Here is a 13,566-nt window from a genome sequence, read left to right on the forward strand (position 1 = left end):
ATGGTTACTCACTACCACCTGCTTTTAAGTCACCTTGTTCTATTTATTTGTGAAAATATAATCCAGCATTATTTTGTCAGCTGTCATTTCCATGGCTTACACCAATTATTGCTTCAAAATGTAGTTTTTGCAGTCCAGAGTCTGTTGATCTGTTTAAACAGTTACACAACTTGTGGTCTTTAAGACAAAGAGAATGTTACTCAGTTGATAAAACATTTAGTTACAGACAGGACAGTAAGTAATTTAGATTTTTATAACAGTTTCACAGTTTTTCTCTGTTGCTTTGGTGCCTTTGTTGAATCATCCTTAATATTTGCCAAGAAGTATGTGCATTTGTTAAAACTATTCATAAACAGCCCCACAAAATGGATAATCTGCAAAATCCTGTAACTTGCTCAAAATCTTTAGTTCATCTCTTAAAAGTATTTCTGTCAATGAACATATCAGTGCCATCAGAATGAAAAGTCCTTGTGTCATTGTTCACAAACATGATAGTCAATATACCTAAGTGTATTCAGTTCTTGGACCACTTCTCTTCTGTCTACATGGCATCACTAGGCTCTGTCAGTCAGAAACATGGCTTTTCATATCACTGCTGATGACACTCAACTCTACTTCTTATTCCATCCTGATGAGCCGATGATATCTGTTCACTTCCCAGCTTGTCTAACAGACATTTCTTGCTGGATGATGGACCATCACCTTTAACTAAACCTTGCCCAGACAGAACTGCTTGTGTTTCCATCAAACCCATCATTTCATCACAATTTCAACATCCATTTAGGTACATCAACCATAACTCTTTCAACAACAGCTAGAAATCTTGAAGTTGTGATTGATGATCAGCTGACTTTCTCAGACCACATCAAGAAGATCAAGCCCTTTCTTTTGGAACATGCTTTACAACTTCTAGTTCAAGCTCTTGTTCTGTCCAGGCTGGACAGTTGCAATGCTCTTTTGGCAGGTCTTCCAGCCAGTTCTATCAAACCTTTACAATTAATCCAGAACGCGGAAGCAAGATTGATTTTTAATGAGCCGAAAATAATGCAGGTCACAACTCTGTTTATCAATTTGCACTGGCAAGCAATAGCTGCTCGCATAAAATTAAATGCATTAATGTTTGCATACAAAACCACCTCTGTTTCTGCATCCCTTTACCTAAATTCATTACTTCAGACTTATGTGCCCCCTAGAAGCTCACGTTCTAAAAGTGAATGTTGCTTTATAGTGCCATCCCAAGAGGCACAAAATCACTTTCACAGACTTTTACATTAGAAGAGAGAGAGAGAGAGAGAGATGCAGCTAGAGCAGGGTGACGCAATAAACAAGCCTGAGAACCACTGCTTTAGAACATTGGTTTTGAAACTTGTACATTAATATCACTAGAAGACAGAATCGCGATTCATGAACAGATTTTCACGTGCTTGCCTATTTTTCTCTTCCTCTTCTCTAAAGCAGCACACCATGTCCTTGCCCCCTTTGTTGCGTGTTCCTGGGGGCGGGATTTATCTGGGTCCGTGACATAATATACTTGGGAAGAAGCTCATTGTAGTCCCTTACCAGCTGTTTTTGTATGTATTAAACTGCCAGAATTTTAAAAGATGATAACTTCATTTGCATTGAACTTTCAGCACTGTAACTTTGAAGTTTTGTTTATGCTCAAACAGCAACATTACAAACTCACAATCAACCACCCCTTTAAGATAACTGAAACTTGTTATAGCACTTGCATATCATTGCTCTTTTGTTCATTTTGATTGCTTTCATTGTCCTCATTTATAAATCGCTTTGGATTAAAGAGTCTGCTAAATGACTAAATGTAAATGTAATGTATTGAATTGCAGAAGGTCGCACTTCTTATGTCATATATCCATTTCAAAAGAACAACAGTACAAAGTCATTGTGATATAAAAAAAAAGAAAAGAAAAAGAAATATGGGCACAAAGGCAAAAATTCAAAATTAGAAAGGCAAACACAGAAAACCCCTCCTGAGTCATTGTAAGGCCATGATTGACAACTTGGTCCACAATAGTGAACATATTTCATCTGATATGCACCTAGCCTCTTTTTATAGGATTAACGCTATAAAAATGGTGGTACTTCCAAGATTTTTGTATGTATTTCAATCTATTTCTTTCTTTATTCCCCTTGAAGTTTTTATATAAGTTATTATAAGCAGCTTCATTTGGGACAACAAGACAGCTAGGATTAACAAGAAACATCTAAACAAATTTAAAGATTTGGGCTTCCCAATTTTAAATATTATTATTGGGAAGCTAACTTAAGGTATATTTGAAAATTCCAGGTTTATATCTGGATACCCCAATCTGTAATAATCATGCTTTCCTCCGGGGTTAAATGATCAGATATTTTTTCATTTGAAACATATGGGTATAGTAACAATATAAGATCTTTATATGGAAGGTACATTTTGTTCTTTTGAACAACTTTTTTTTAGTTATTTGCAAGTCAGAGACTTCGTTATGGAAGCACAGTTCAGACTTTAAAGCTTTGAATTTAAATCCAATTTGGATTGCTAGACATAATTTCATTCAGTTCAAAGTAATTCATAGGCTTCATTATTCTAAATTAAAACATCATAAAACGCATCCCAATATATTATAGATATTATATATATTATATTATATATTATGTTCTAATATAAAGCTTTAATGTTCTTGGCTCCAAAGTCATGTATTGTACATTGTAACAGCTAAGAGTGCTTAATGTTGTATTTTTCCTGTATATTTTGTTTGTTGTTGTAAATAATAATTATTATTTTTTTTTAAAGAAGAAGCTGGAGAACACAATAGTCAAAATGGATTAACTTATATAAGAAAATGAAGGTAACATTGTTGATTCCAATTTTGTCTTTGACAAATCTCACATATTTGGGTTACATTTATAAAATGATGATACACGAGGCAACTTTTTGAGCAATTTTGCTGGCCAGCATTTTTTGAGCAACGTTGCTTGGTCACTTTCGATTGAGAATGGGTAACAAATTTCTATTTGGAGATTTTAGATCAGTTGTGGGCTCTGTGTCTCACCTGGTTGCCCGTTAACGGCTTTCCCAAAGTTGCCCAGTGTATCATCAGCCTCACAAATACTTATGCTTAATCTAAAACAGCATTACCATAAAAAAGCCTGTTGTAACTTAAATAACCACAAACATTTAGATATGAATGAATGAACAAACAAACAAATGAATGAAAGAACGATAGATAGATTTTATAGCAGAACAATATGGAAAAGACAAATTGGGAAAAATAATTGGGCAAAACCAATTACCGTTGGTAACAGTGTTCCTTGTGGCTCAGTGGTAGAGCATTGTGTTAGCAGCTCAAAAGGTTGTGTGTTTGATTCCCATGGAATACACATACTGATTAAAAACAAGTGTAGTCTGAATGCACTGTAAGTCACTTTGGATAAAATTGTCTGCTAACTGTAAACTGATATAACAAATATTAACTATTTGTTTAAGGAAAGAAAGTTTAAATATTTGTAGTCCAAAGTCTGTCAGAGTGTTCAATAAATGTTGTTGGTTTCTGTGTGGCTATAGGAAAGTTTCACAATCTATAATAATCACAGAGAGGAGCAATGATGAAGATGGAAGTTAGCATTTTATTTCTGTGTGTGTGGACCACACTGGCACAGGATTTAATGTCCCCAACAGTAGACATCCTTGCCGAACTCAAAAAGATTAAGAGCATGGAGGAAAAGTTCAATGCTCTAAATGATGAAGTCAGGGAACTAAGAAGCAAGAATGAAGGTACTGTATTTTTTATTTTATTTTATAAACTGTCTGACCATTGGATAGACAGTTGCTTCTTAAAGCTGATATAAAACAAGTGTTTTTTTCTTTTTCTTTTTTTGCCCCAATGTAGCTCTGACTGCAAACGTGACATTTAGGAAACATGCAAGGAAACTAGTTGAATAGTAATGACTGTATGAAAAGACACATTAAAGTTTCTTCCTTTTTACTTGCAGTTTTACTTTTGGCACTAAGGACAAAAGTAGCCTTTTCAGCCTCACTGTCAGCTACAGGAGGGGTCAAATATTTTGGGCCTCATGAAGAAGCAATCACTCTTGTGTATGAAAATGTATTAACTAACATTGGAAATGCTTATGATGCCAATACAGGTACATCACATTGGTCAAAAAAGTTTCAAACATGATGCTTTAACAATTTTGTAATGATTTTAAGAACCTAAGTTTCTACTGTTATTAACAGGAATCTTCACAGCACCAGTAAAAGGAGTGTATTTCTTCAACTTTGTGGTCTTCAATCCTTATGACATTTCTACTGGTGTGAGACTGTTTAAGAACGGCAATTTTGTGGTCGCAGCTACAGATAACCCTCCCAAGCAAGACACTGAAGACACTACATGCAACTCAGTTAGTCTTATTCTTGAACAAGGGGACCGGATACATCTTCAGCTCATTGAGAAACGTCGTATCTACACAGATTCACTGAGACGCAACACCTTCAGTGGACACCTACTTTTTACTATGTGAAGTTTCTGCCTATGTACATTTCTAAAGGATGTTAGTCCAAATACACTGTTTCATTCAGATCAGAAAAAAAAACAATCGATGCTTGGTAAGAAAAAAGAAAATCAATCAAATGTGACAAAATTTATTTAGTTTTAATATATCCTATAAAAATCCTTTCAAATTTGTACCATTTTCATTAATATTAAAACATGTCAATGAAATGATATATTACTTTGATGTGTAGACATGAACAATTCTTACATCATAAATAAAATTCCATGCATATCACATGATATTGCTTGTAAAGGCAGGTAAAAGAAACACTGGGACACTTCTGAAAAGCTGTAGAAAAATTAATTTCTCTTTAACATGATTGAATAAAACTGTGTTACTTACTACCACCTACATGCTTTTAAGTCACCTTGTTCTATGTATTTGTGAAAATGTAATCCAGCATTATTACAGTGTTTTGTCAGCTGACACTTTACACCAATTATTGCTTCAAAATGTAGTTTTTGCAGTCCAGAGTCTGTTGATTGTTTAAACAGTTACACAACTTGTGCTCTTTAAGACAGAGAGTGTTATTCAGTTGATACAACATTAGTAACGGACAGTACAGTAGAAAATGTTAATTCTTATAACAGTTTTAATGCTCAGTGTGTGGGCTATACCAGCAGATGATTCATTTTTACCAAACATAAACATTCTTGAAGAGCTAGGGAAAATAAAGATCATGAAAACAAGGATGGAATCTATGGAGAATGAAATGGAGCGACTAAAAACAGAAAATGCGGGTAATGTGGAATTTTTAACATGTTTTTTATTTTATTTTTAAGAACAGAGAACTTTAATGTAATATTTAAAAGTAACTGGTTTCCTTGACATAAATTAATAAGTCACACTATAAAAATGTTTTCCAGTGCAGTAGAATGTGTATTGTTCAAAAGTAAATCATTGTCCATATATGCACTGAAAATTGAATGATTGTTCATTATTTTAGCGCAAACAAAGAAGCTGGAGGACACAAAGAACAAAATGGATGAACTATTAAAAGAAAATGAAGGTATTTGGTCATTGACAAGTCTCACATATTTGGGCTACATTTAAAAACAACCTATCAATATACATATGAATTAATGCTTATCTATTATGGATTATTATTATTTTAGCACAAGCAAAGGAACTGGAGACCATGCGTGGTACAACAAATGATGTAAAGAACAAAGTGGATGACCTAATTAAACAAAATGAAGGTAAAAATGTACTACCATAAATAACAATTTAGCTATTTTCTATATTCTATATATGTTTAGCTTTAATCTAAAGCAGCATTATCATAAAAAAGCCCGCTATAACTTTAATAGCCACAAACATAAGAAACTCTTAAATGTTGGTAAATATTAAAAGTAAATGTAGGATTTTGTGATTTATATTTATCTTTATATGTTCATTTAATCTTTGAAATCCTAAGTTTAGTGCTTTTTATAAAGAATTTCTGTTATTTATTTTCTTTATTGAAGATAATCCTAAAAAAACAGGGTTTTATGAAATCATTTCTAATGATGTAATCTAATATGCATATTTTATGTGTTAGTTTCAAAAGTGGCTTTCTCAGTTTCGCTGTCATCCTCTAATGGACCACACAGTAGTTTACACACCCTGATTTACAAACACATCTTCCTCAATACTGGAGATGCCTATGATACAAACACAGGTAAGATAAATCAATTCAGGTAATCTACTGTGAATATTTTAAATCTTAAATGATTTAAGTATTTTTTTTTCCCGTCTGATACAGGTATTTTTACAGCACCCATGAAGGGAGTGTATGCATTCAGGGTTTTCTCTAAGGCCTACGGAAGTCCAGATAAAGCAGTTGTCGCAGGCCTATTTAGAAATGGCCAGCATGAAATTTCAACATATGCACGGCAAGACGGTGGTTTTATCGGCTCTTCAAATGGAGTTTCACTGTTCCTGGAAAAGGGAGATAAAGTATGTGTAAATCTCTATCCTGGATATTGGATTTTTGACAATGAACACCATCACAGCACCTTTAGTGGACATTTGCTTTTCCCCATGTGAACAGAAAATACACAAGGTCTACTCATTAGCATCTTTCTATATCAAGAGTTATAGTAAGACTATGTGTAAATGAATTTGGTAAGTAATGAATTTCTACGTGAATTTGATATATAACATACTAACTAACTTCATTTAAATTTACAACACGTACAGTATAAGGCAAGTTATACAAGGTCTTTCTCTTAAACCTTTTGAAATCAAAATAGGCCTATGTGTTATTGGTGTATGATTTTATTTTTCACATTAAAAACCTTATAGTGTACACTAAAAACGTTTTCTTTCTTTGTTTTAGCAATGTGGTAGATTTTTATTTTTTGCAATGTTACACATTTACAAACCCAATTCCAAAAAAGTTGGGACACTGTACAAATTGTGAGCAAAAAAGGAATGGAATAATTTACAAATCTTATATTTTATTCACAATAGAATATAGATAACATACCAAATGTTGAAAGTGAGAAATTCTAACATTTCATGCCAAATAATGGCTCAATTTGGATTTCATGAGAGGTACACATTCCAAAAAAGTTGGGACAGGTAGCAATAAGAGGCCGGAAAAGTTAAATGTACATATAAGGAACAGCTGGAGGACCATTTTGCAACTTATTATGTCAATTGGCAACATGATTGGGTATAAAAAGAGCTTCTCAGAGTGGCAGTGTCTCTCAGAAGTCAAGATGGGCAGAGGATCACCAATTCCCCAATGCTGCAGCGAAAAACAGTAGAGCAATATCAGAAAGGAGTTTCTTAGAGAAATATTGCAAAGAGTCTTCACAGCACCACAGCATCATCATCTACAGTGCATAATATCATCCAAAGATTCAGAGAATCTGGAACATTCTCTGTGCGTAAGGGTCAAGGCAGGACAACCATACTGGATGCCTGTCATCTTCAGGCCCTTAGACAGCACTGCATCACATACAGGAATGCTCCTGTAATTGAAATCACAACATGGGCTCAGGAATACTTCCAGAAAACCTTGTCGGTGAACACAATCCACCGTGCCATTCGCAGTTGCCAGCTAAAACTCTATAGGTAAAAAAATATACCATATCTAAACACGATCGAGAAGTGCAGGAGTTTTCTCTGGGCCAAGGCTCATTTAAAATGGACTATGGCAAAGTGGAAAACTGTTCTGTGGTCAGACGAATCAATATTTGAAGTTCTTTTTGGAAAACTGGGACACCATGTCATCTGGACTAAAGAAGACAAGGACAACCCAAGTTGTTATCAGCGCTCAGTTCAGAAGCCTGCATCTCTGATGGTATGGGGTTGCATGAGTGTGTGTGGCATGGGCAGCTTACACATCTGGAAAGGCACCATCAATGCTGAAAGGTATATCCAAGTTCTAGAACAACATATGCTCCCATCCAGACGTCTCTTTCAAGACCTTGAATTTTCCAACATGACAATGCCAGATCACATACTGCATCAATTACAACATCATGGCTGCGTAGAAGAAGGATCTGGGTACTGAAATAGCCAGCCTGCAGTCCAGATCTTTCACCCATAGAAAACATTTGGCGCATCATAAAGAGGAAGATACGACAAGACAGTTGAGGAACTAGAAGCCTGTATTAGACAAGAATGGGACCACGTTCCTATTCCTAACAGTGATGCGCGGGTTGATCCGAAATCAGCGGGTGCCTGCGGTCACCCGTGGTTACCCGCTGCTACGAGTCATCCAAAAATATTTTTAATGATATTTGGGTCGCGGTCGGTCGGGTCGTTTTTTGTAATTTATATAGTACTAGACACAACTGAGAAATACATAGGCCTACACTTTATTGGCTGAATAACTGGCGCGAATAGAGTGACCACCTGTCCCGCTTTGTTGTACTGTACAGCAATTTTACCCTTTGTCCCGCCTCATTCAAATTGAGCATCTGTCCCGCTTTTTCATTCGACCCTGCCTAATAAATACACGGATACGTCCATAGGCATACTCTTAACTAGGTCCAATAGTTCAGAGGAGAGCAATAAAAGCATTAGTCGATAGGCTAACGTACGTCGTACGTCAATCAAACTGTTGACTGGTGCACGAACGCCTCCTCAACAATCTCAAATTGGAGAGCGCGCACGCTGTTCGGTCAGGTTAAGCGCTGGCCACAAAAAAGAGAAGATGCACTTTTAATAGCAAATGGACCGCTACATAGCCTACTCTTGGTTAAGACCTTTAGATGGCAAAGCAGAGAGAGCTTTTAGCATTTTATGCAAAAGCAGTTTTCCTTTGGCACATGGTGGATAATACGACGTGAGTGACATGGTGCATGTGAGTACCACAAAAAAAAGAGCATCATCAAGAAACTTGCAAATCAGTGCAATCGTTTTTCAATAAACATGCCGTACATCACACACATTCATATCGCTCTACCGACTGCAGGAACAAGTTAGCCCCAGTCATTCTTCCTGATTCTGAAATGGCTAAGAAAAAAGCTGTAGAAACTTTGGGTGATATTTTGGGACATGTAGTGTCTTAATCTTTTAGTCGGTGGGTTTAAAAAGAAATATAGGCAATATATTACAGAAAGCTTGAAATATCTACTTTTAAACAAACATATTCAAACCAAAATAAATAGGCTACTCTCTGATTATGTAATCCATATGAAATGTGCATTTCTCTCTGGTGTTCATGGCGAGTCCGCATCGTCAACTTCATCTTAGCAGCGACACAGAAAACACCAGTTTATTACTAATCGATTAAATGTCTCCTTGCTAATTTAAACACATTCATAATCATTACTTTAACCGGTTCTTTGTGGCAAGCCTTATGTGTGCGGTCATAACGCTTATTATCCTGTAGGCTATAGTCTATTTAAGTAATTAAATTAATAAAAAGGGGCGACGCATTTACTACTTTTAAAAAATGCGGGTCAGGAAGCGGGTCGGGTACAACATTTTCTTTTTCTTTTTTTGCGGCCCGAGTTGCGGGCGGGTTAGTTGAAAACATCGGTCGGGATGTTGCAGACTGTTATAAAAAGAAGAGGAGATGCCACACAGTGCACTGTAAAAAAAATCCAATTCACAAAAAGTTAGACTAATAATTATATTTCAGTTAACTGGACAATTAAATGCAAAAATGTTGGCATAACTAGTGAAAAGACGTTGGTTCAACAATCGTTGGACCAACCTAGGATTGATTGTAAATTCAATTTGTAAATGCAAGTTAACAAGCATACAAGTTGGGTTGGAGGTTGGAGCATGCGCACTGTAACGACCATGAAATTGGCACATGTGCAATGAAGCGCGCCAACACCGAACAGACAAAGGAGCCTCACCCTAACTGTGGTGGATACGGTGAATTAGGTAAAGCCCCAAAAAAGTCAGCGTACTCCTTTAAATTGCACTTATATTGCTCGTTTTGTAACATGTTTTGTGTTAACAATTTAAAATGTTAAACATAGAACATATAAAGTATTTAGGACCGGTTGAATGACTTTGAATGTTTTTTTTTTGCCTACTCATTTAATTCCTTTTTTTTTAAGAATGAGTATGGCTAAAGTTACCAATGTGTTGAAGCTGGTTTGAAATAAAACCTGGACCAAAATATCAAGCATGTAGTAGTTTTTTTAACCTTGTGATGCTTTAAAAACACATTTTTAGTCAACTGAACATACTTTATTAAGTCAAGTGAAATTAACATTAAAAGTTGAAATTACATAACAAAAGTTTTTTTTAACTATAAAAACTCAATCAGCTGAACAAAAGATCTTAAGTTGGGAGACATGTGACTTACTCAGTGAATTGAGTTAAGTGAACTAATTCGTTTAAAAGTTGAGTAAACTCAAAAAAGCTGTGCAGCAAATTACCTTGTAATTTTAAGTTGTCAACTTTTCTTTTTTTACATTGTGGTAAACATGGCCTTGTCCCAACTTTTTTGTGATGTGTTAATGCCATGAAATTTAAAATCAACTTATTTATCTCTAAAAATTATACATTTTCTCAGTTTAAACATTTGATATGTCATTTATGTTGTATTCTGAATAAAATATGGAAATTTAAAACTTCCACATCATTGCATTCTGTTTTTATTCACAATTTGTACAGTGTCCCAACTTTTATGGAATCGGGTTTATACCACGTGTGTCAATGTGACAGATGTAATCCATTAAAGCATTTTACCAAAATAGTTAGCATAGTGTGTCACATTATTCCATTGAAATGCTCTTTTTCTGTTTTCTGGTGTCACTGATCATTCCACTCTTCATGCAATATCAATAAAGAGACTTTAATCCAATATAATTTATAGCACAACAATATGGAAAGAAGAACTAGGCAAAATAATGTTTACACAATTTCTTTTTTAAAGTACTGAATTGTTTAATGGTTAATTACAAACTTGCCATGCTCCATTTTACAGTGACTAAAATATTTTTTTGCAGTCCAAAGTCTATTGGACAGTTCAAACAGTTACTCAAGTTGTGGCCTTTAGTACTAAGAAAATGGTAATTATCTTGTATTTACTGGTATTACAAATGGTACCTGTTTGTATAAGGAAAGGAATTTTAAATATTTGTTGTCCAATGTCTGTCAGAGTGTCATCGCAACCTATAATACTCAAAGAGAGGAGCAATGATAAAGATGGAAGTTAGCATTTTATTGCTGTGTGTGTGGACCACACTGGCACAGGATTTAATGTCCCCAACAGTAGACATCCTTGCCAAACTCAAAAAGATTAAGAGCATGAATGATGTTCCTAAGAAGCAAGAATAAAGGTACTGTAAAATGCAAGTCTTTTCAGCCTCACTGTCAGCTATTTTGAACCTCATGAAGAAGCAACTTTTTGGTCTTCAATCCTTTTGAGATATCCACCGGTTTGAGACTGTTTAAGAACGGCAATCTTGTGGTCGGAGCTACAGATAACCCTCCCAAGCAAGACACTGATCACTTGGATCACATAACATTGGACACTTTCATAATGGTTTACACACCCTGATTTACAAGCATGTCTTCTTCAATGCTGGAAACACCTATGATCAAAAAAAAGTGAATTAATTCATACAGTATTGTGGGAATTTATCTCTGGTATTTTCAATAACACTGTCTGATACAGAAATGTTTACAGAACCTGTGAAGGGAGTGTATGCTTTTAGGGTCTTCTCCAAGGCCTCTGGACACATGAACCGAGCAGTTACCACAGGCCTGTTTAAAAATGACCAGCATATAATTTCTAAATACTCACATCAAGCAGCAATGGTTTTATCAGTTCTTTAAATTGAGTCTTTCTGCTGCTAGAAGAAGGGGATAAAGTGAAAGTAAATCTCTATCCTGGACAATGGATTTTCGACCATGGAGAACACTATCACAGCACATTCAGTGGACATCTGTTGTTCCCTATGTGAACCTGCAGAGCGTTTCTTCACCTAGAATACCTTTTAAAATATGGAAATTTAAATGTTTATTTCGGGGGATGCACCTGGACCCCCTTAGAGGGGCAATATCCTTCTCACCTTTTTCACCCCTGACTCGTTTTCATGGCTTTGTCACCACAGCAGATGATGTCCACGCACATCCTGTAATCCAGTCTCCGTGACAATTAGAAATGGACCGGGAAAGAACTGGAGGAGAAGTGTTTAACTTCCACATCATCAAAGCCTATTAGAAACGATTGCAATTAAATTGTGTGTAAGTGATATTGTGTATTTTCTTCCATTTCTTCCAGTAATGAATAGGCAGTGGAGCAAGTACCTGATCTTTTCCTCCTGACAGCAACTCTTTCCCATCAGGACTGAAGACAAGGCATGTGACCCCTCCATTGTGACCTCTCAGAATACACATCACCTTTGGCTCAATCCAGGGCTTAGAAGTCAAATTATCCTTCAACCACAGAGCAATAGTGAAGTCATCTAAAACAAAAAGATATTTTCAATAAAATAATTTGAATAAATAATTGAAATGTATGCTTTTAGCAGATATAAAAAAATATATACAATTATATATATATATATATATATATATATATATATATAAATGTATTTAAAATATTTAGAATAAACCTCTAAAAACTAAAATTAATTATTGTAAAAACAGTCAAATTGAACAGTATGAAAATAGATATTCACTCTGAGATTTGCTAAAAATTGCATTTTACAATGTGAAATTACTGCTTTTAAATATTAAGTTTAAGTGACTGCTAGATGATGGCAAAGATAATATAAATTTAAAAATTAAAAAACCTTATAGTGTCCACTAAAATCTTGTACCTTTTTTTTTTTTTAAGCAATGTGGTACAATTTATTTATTTTTTATTTTTTGCAATGTTACATATTTAACATATGTGTCAATGTGCCAGATGTAACCCATTAAAGCATTTTACCAAAATAGTTAGCATAGTGTTTAATCTGTTTTCTGGTGTCACTGATCATTACGCTCTTCATGCAATATCAATAAAGAGACTTTAATCCAATAGAATTTATAGCAGAACAATATGGAAAGAATAACTGGGCAAAATGAAGTTTACACATTTTTTTTTTTCAAGTACAGTATTGTTAAATGGTTCATTACAAACAGCTGCCATGCTCCATTTTATAGTGACTCACATCCAAAATAAATATTTTCCAAACTGTAGTTTTTGCAGTCCGAAGTCTGTTGGACAGTTCAAACAGTTGCTCAAGTTTTGGCCTTTAGGACTAAGTGAATAGTAAATCGCTTGTATTTACTGGTATTACCAATGTTAATAATTTGTTTAATGAAAGGAAGTTTAAATATTTGAAGTCTGTCAGAGTGTTCAATAAATGTTGTTAGGTTTTTGTGTGGCTAATATGAAAGATATCACAATCTGTAATAATCACAGAGAGAAACAATGATGAAGATGGAAGTTAACATTTTATTGCTGTGTGTGTGGGCCACACTCGTACGGGATTTAATGTCACCAACATTAGACATGTTTCAAGGAAACTACATGAATAGCAATGATTGTATGAAAAGGCACATTAAAGTTTCTTCCTTTTTACATGCCCATTTTCATCTCATCTCTCTTTTTTTCAG

General features: G+C 34.9%; 2 protein-coding genes across 3 annotated transcripts; both read left to right on the forward strand.

Annotated features, from left to right (window-relative positions):
- Positions 1-3,562: 3,562 nt before the first annotated feature.
- LOC132096273 (cerebellin-2-like) lies at positions 3,563-4,900 on the forward strand. The gene is made up of 3 exons (XM_059501534.1): positions 3,563-3,772; positions 3,991-4,143; positions 4,235-4,900. Exons 1-3 carry the CDS (start codon positions 3,601-3,603, stop codon positions 4,516-4,518), a joined length of 609 nt encoding a protein of 202 aa, XP_059357517.1. The 5' UTR covers positions 3,563-3,600; the 3' UTR covers positions 4,519-4,900.
- A 134-nt stretch (positions 4,901-5,034) lies between these two features.
- On the forward strand, positions 5,035-6,850 carry cbln10 (cerebellin 10). 2 transcript variants are annotated; one of them, XM_059501533.1, is made up of 5 exons: positions 5,035-5,291; positions 5,498-5,560; positions 5,667-5,750; positions 6,092-6,211; positions 6,296-6,850. In XM_059501533.1, exons 1-5 carry the CDS (start codon positions 5,123-5,125, stop codon positions 6,577-6,579), a joined length of 720 nt encoding a protein of 239 aa, XP_059357516.1. In that variant the 5' UTR covers positions 5,035-5,122; the 3' UTR covers positions 6,580-6,850. The 2 variants fall into 2 exon arrangements, with proteins under 2 accessions (XP_059357516.1, XP_059357515.1); XM_059501532.1 differs by lacking the exon at positions 5,498-5,560 and having other exon boundaries at positions 5,046-5,291.
- Positions 6,851-13,566: the final 6,716 nt, after the last annotated feature.

Source organism: Carassius carassius, chromosome 20 (assembly GCF_963082965.1).
Source record: "Carassius carassius chromosome 20, fCarCar2.1, whole genome shotgun sequence".
Lineage (NCBI taxonomy): Eukaryota > Metazoa > Chordata > Actinopteri > Cypriniformes > Cyprinidae > Carassius > Carassius carassius.

Excerpts from the sequence above, each read along its gene's own strand:
- LOC132096273 (XM_059501534.1), top strand. The coding sequence starts at position 3,601 with ATGATGAAGATGGAAGTTAGCATTTTATTTCTGTGTGTGTGGACCACA. Across the intron at positions 3,773-3,990 it reads ACTAAGAAGCAAGAATGAAG|TTTTACTTTTGGCACTAAGG; the intron begins GTACTGTATTTT and ends TTTTACTTGCAG. Across the intron at positions 4,144-4,234 it reads TGCTTATGATGCCAATACAG|GAATCTTCACAGCACCAGTA; the intron begins GTACATCACATT and ends TGTTATTAACAG.
- cbln10 (XM_059501533.1), top strand. The coding sequence starts at position 5,123 with ATGTTAATTCTTATAACAGTTTTAATGCTCAGTGTGTGGGCTATACCA. Across the intron at positions 5,561-5,666 it reads ACTATTAAAAGAAAATGAAG|CACAAGCAAAGGAACTGGAG; the intron begins GTATTTGGTCAT and ends TTATTATTTTAG. Across the intron at positions 6,212-6,295 it reads TGCCTATGATACAAACACAG|GTATTTTTACAGCACCCATG; the intron begins GTAAGATAAATC and ends CGTCTGATACAG.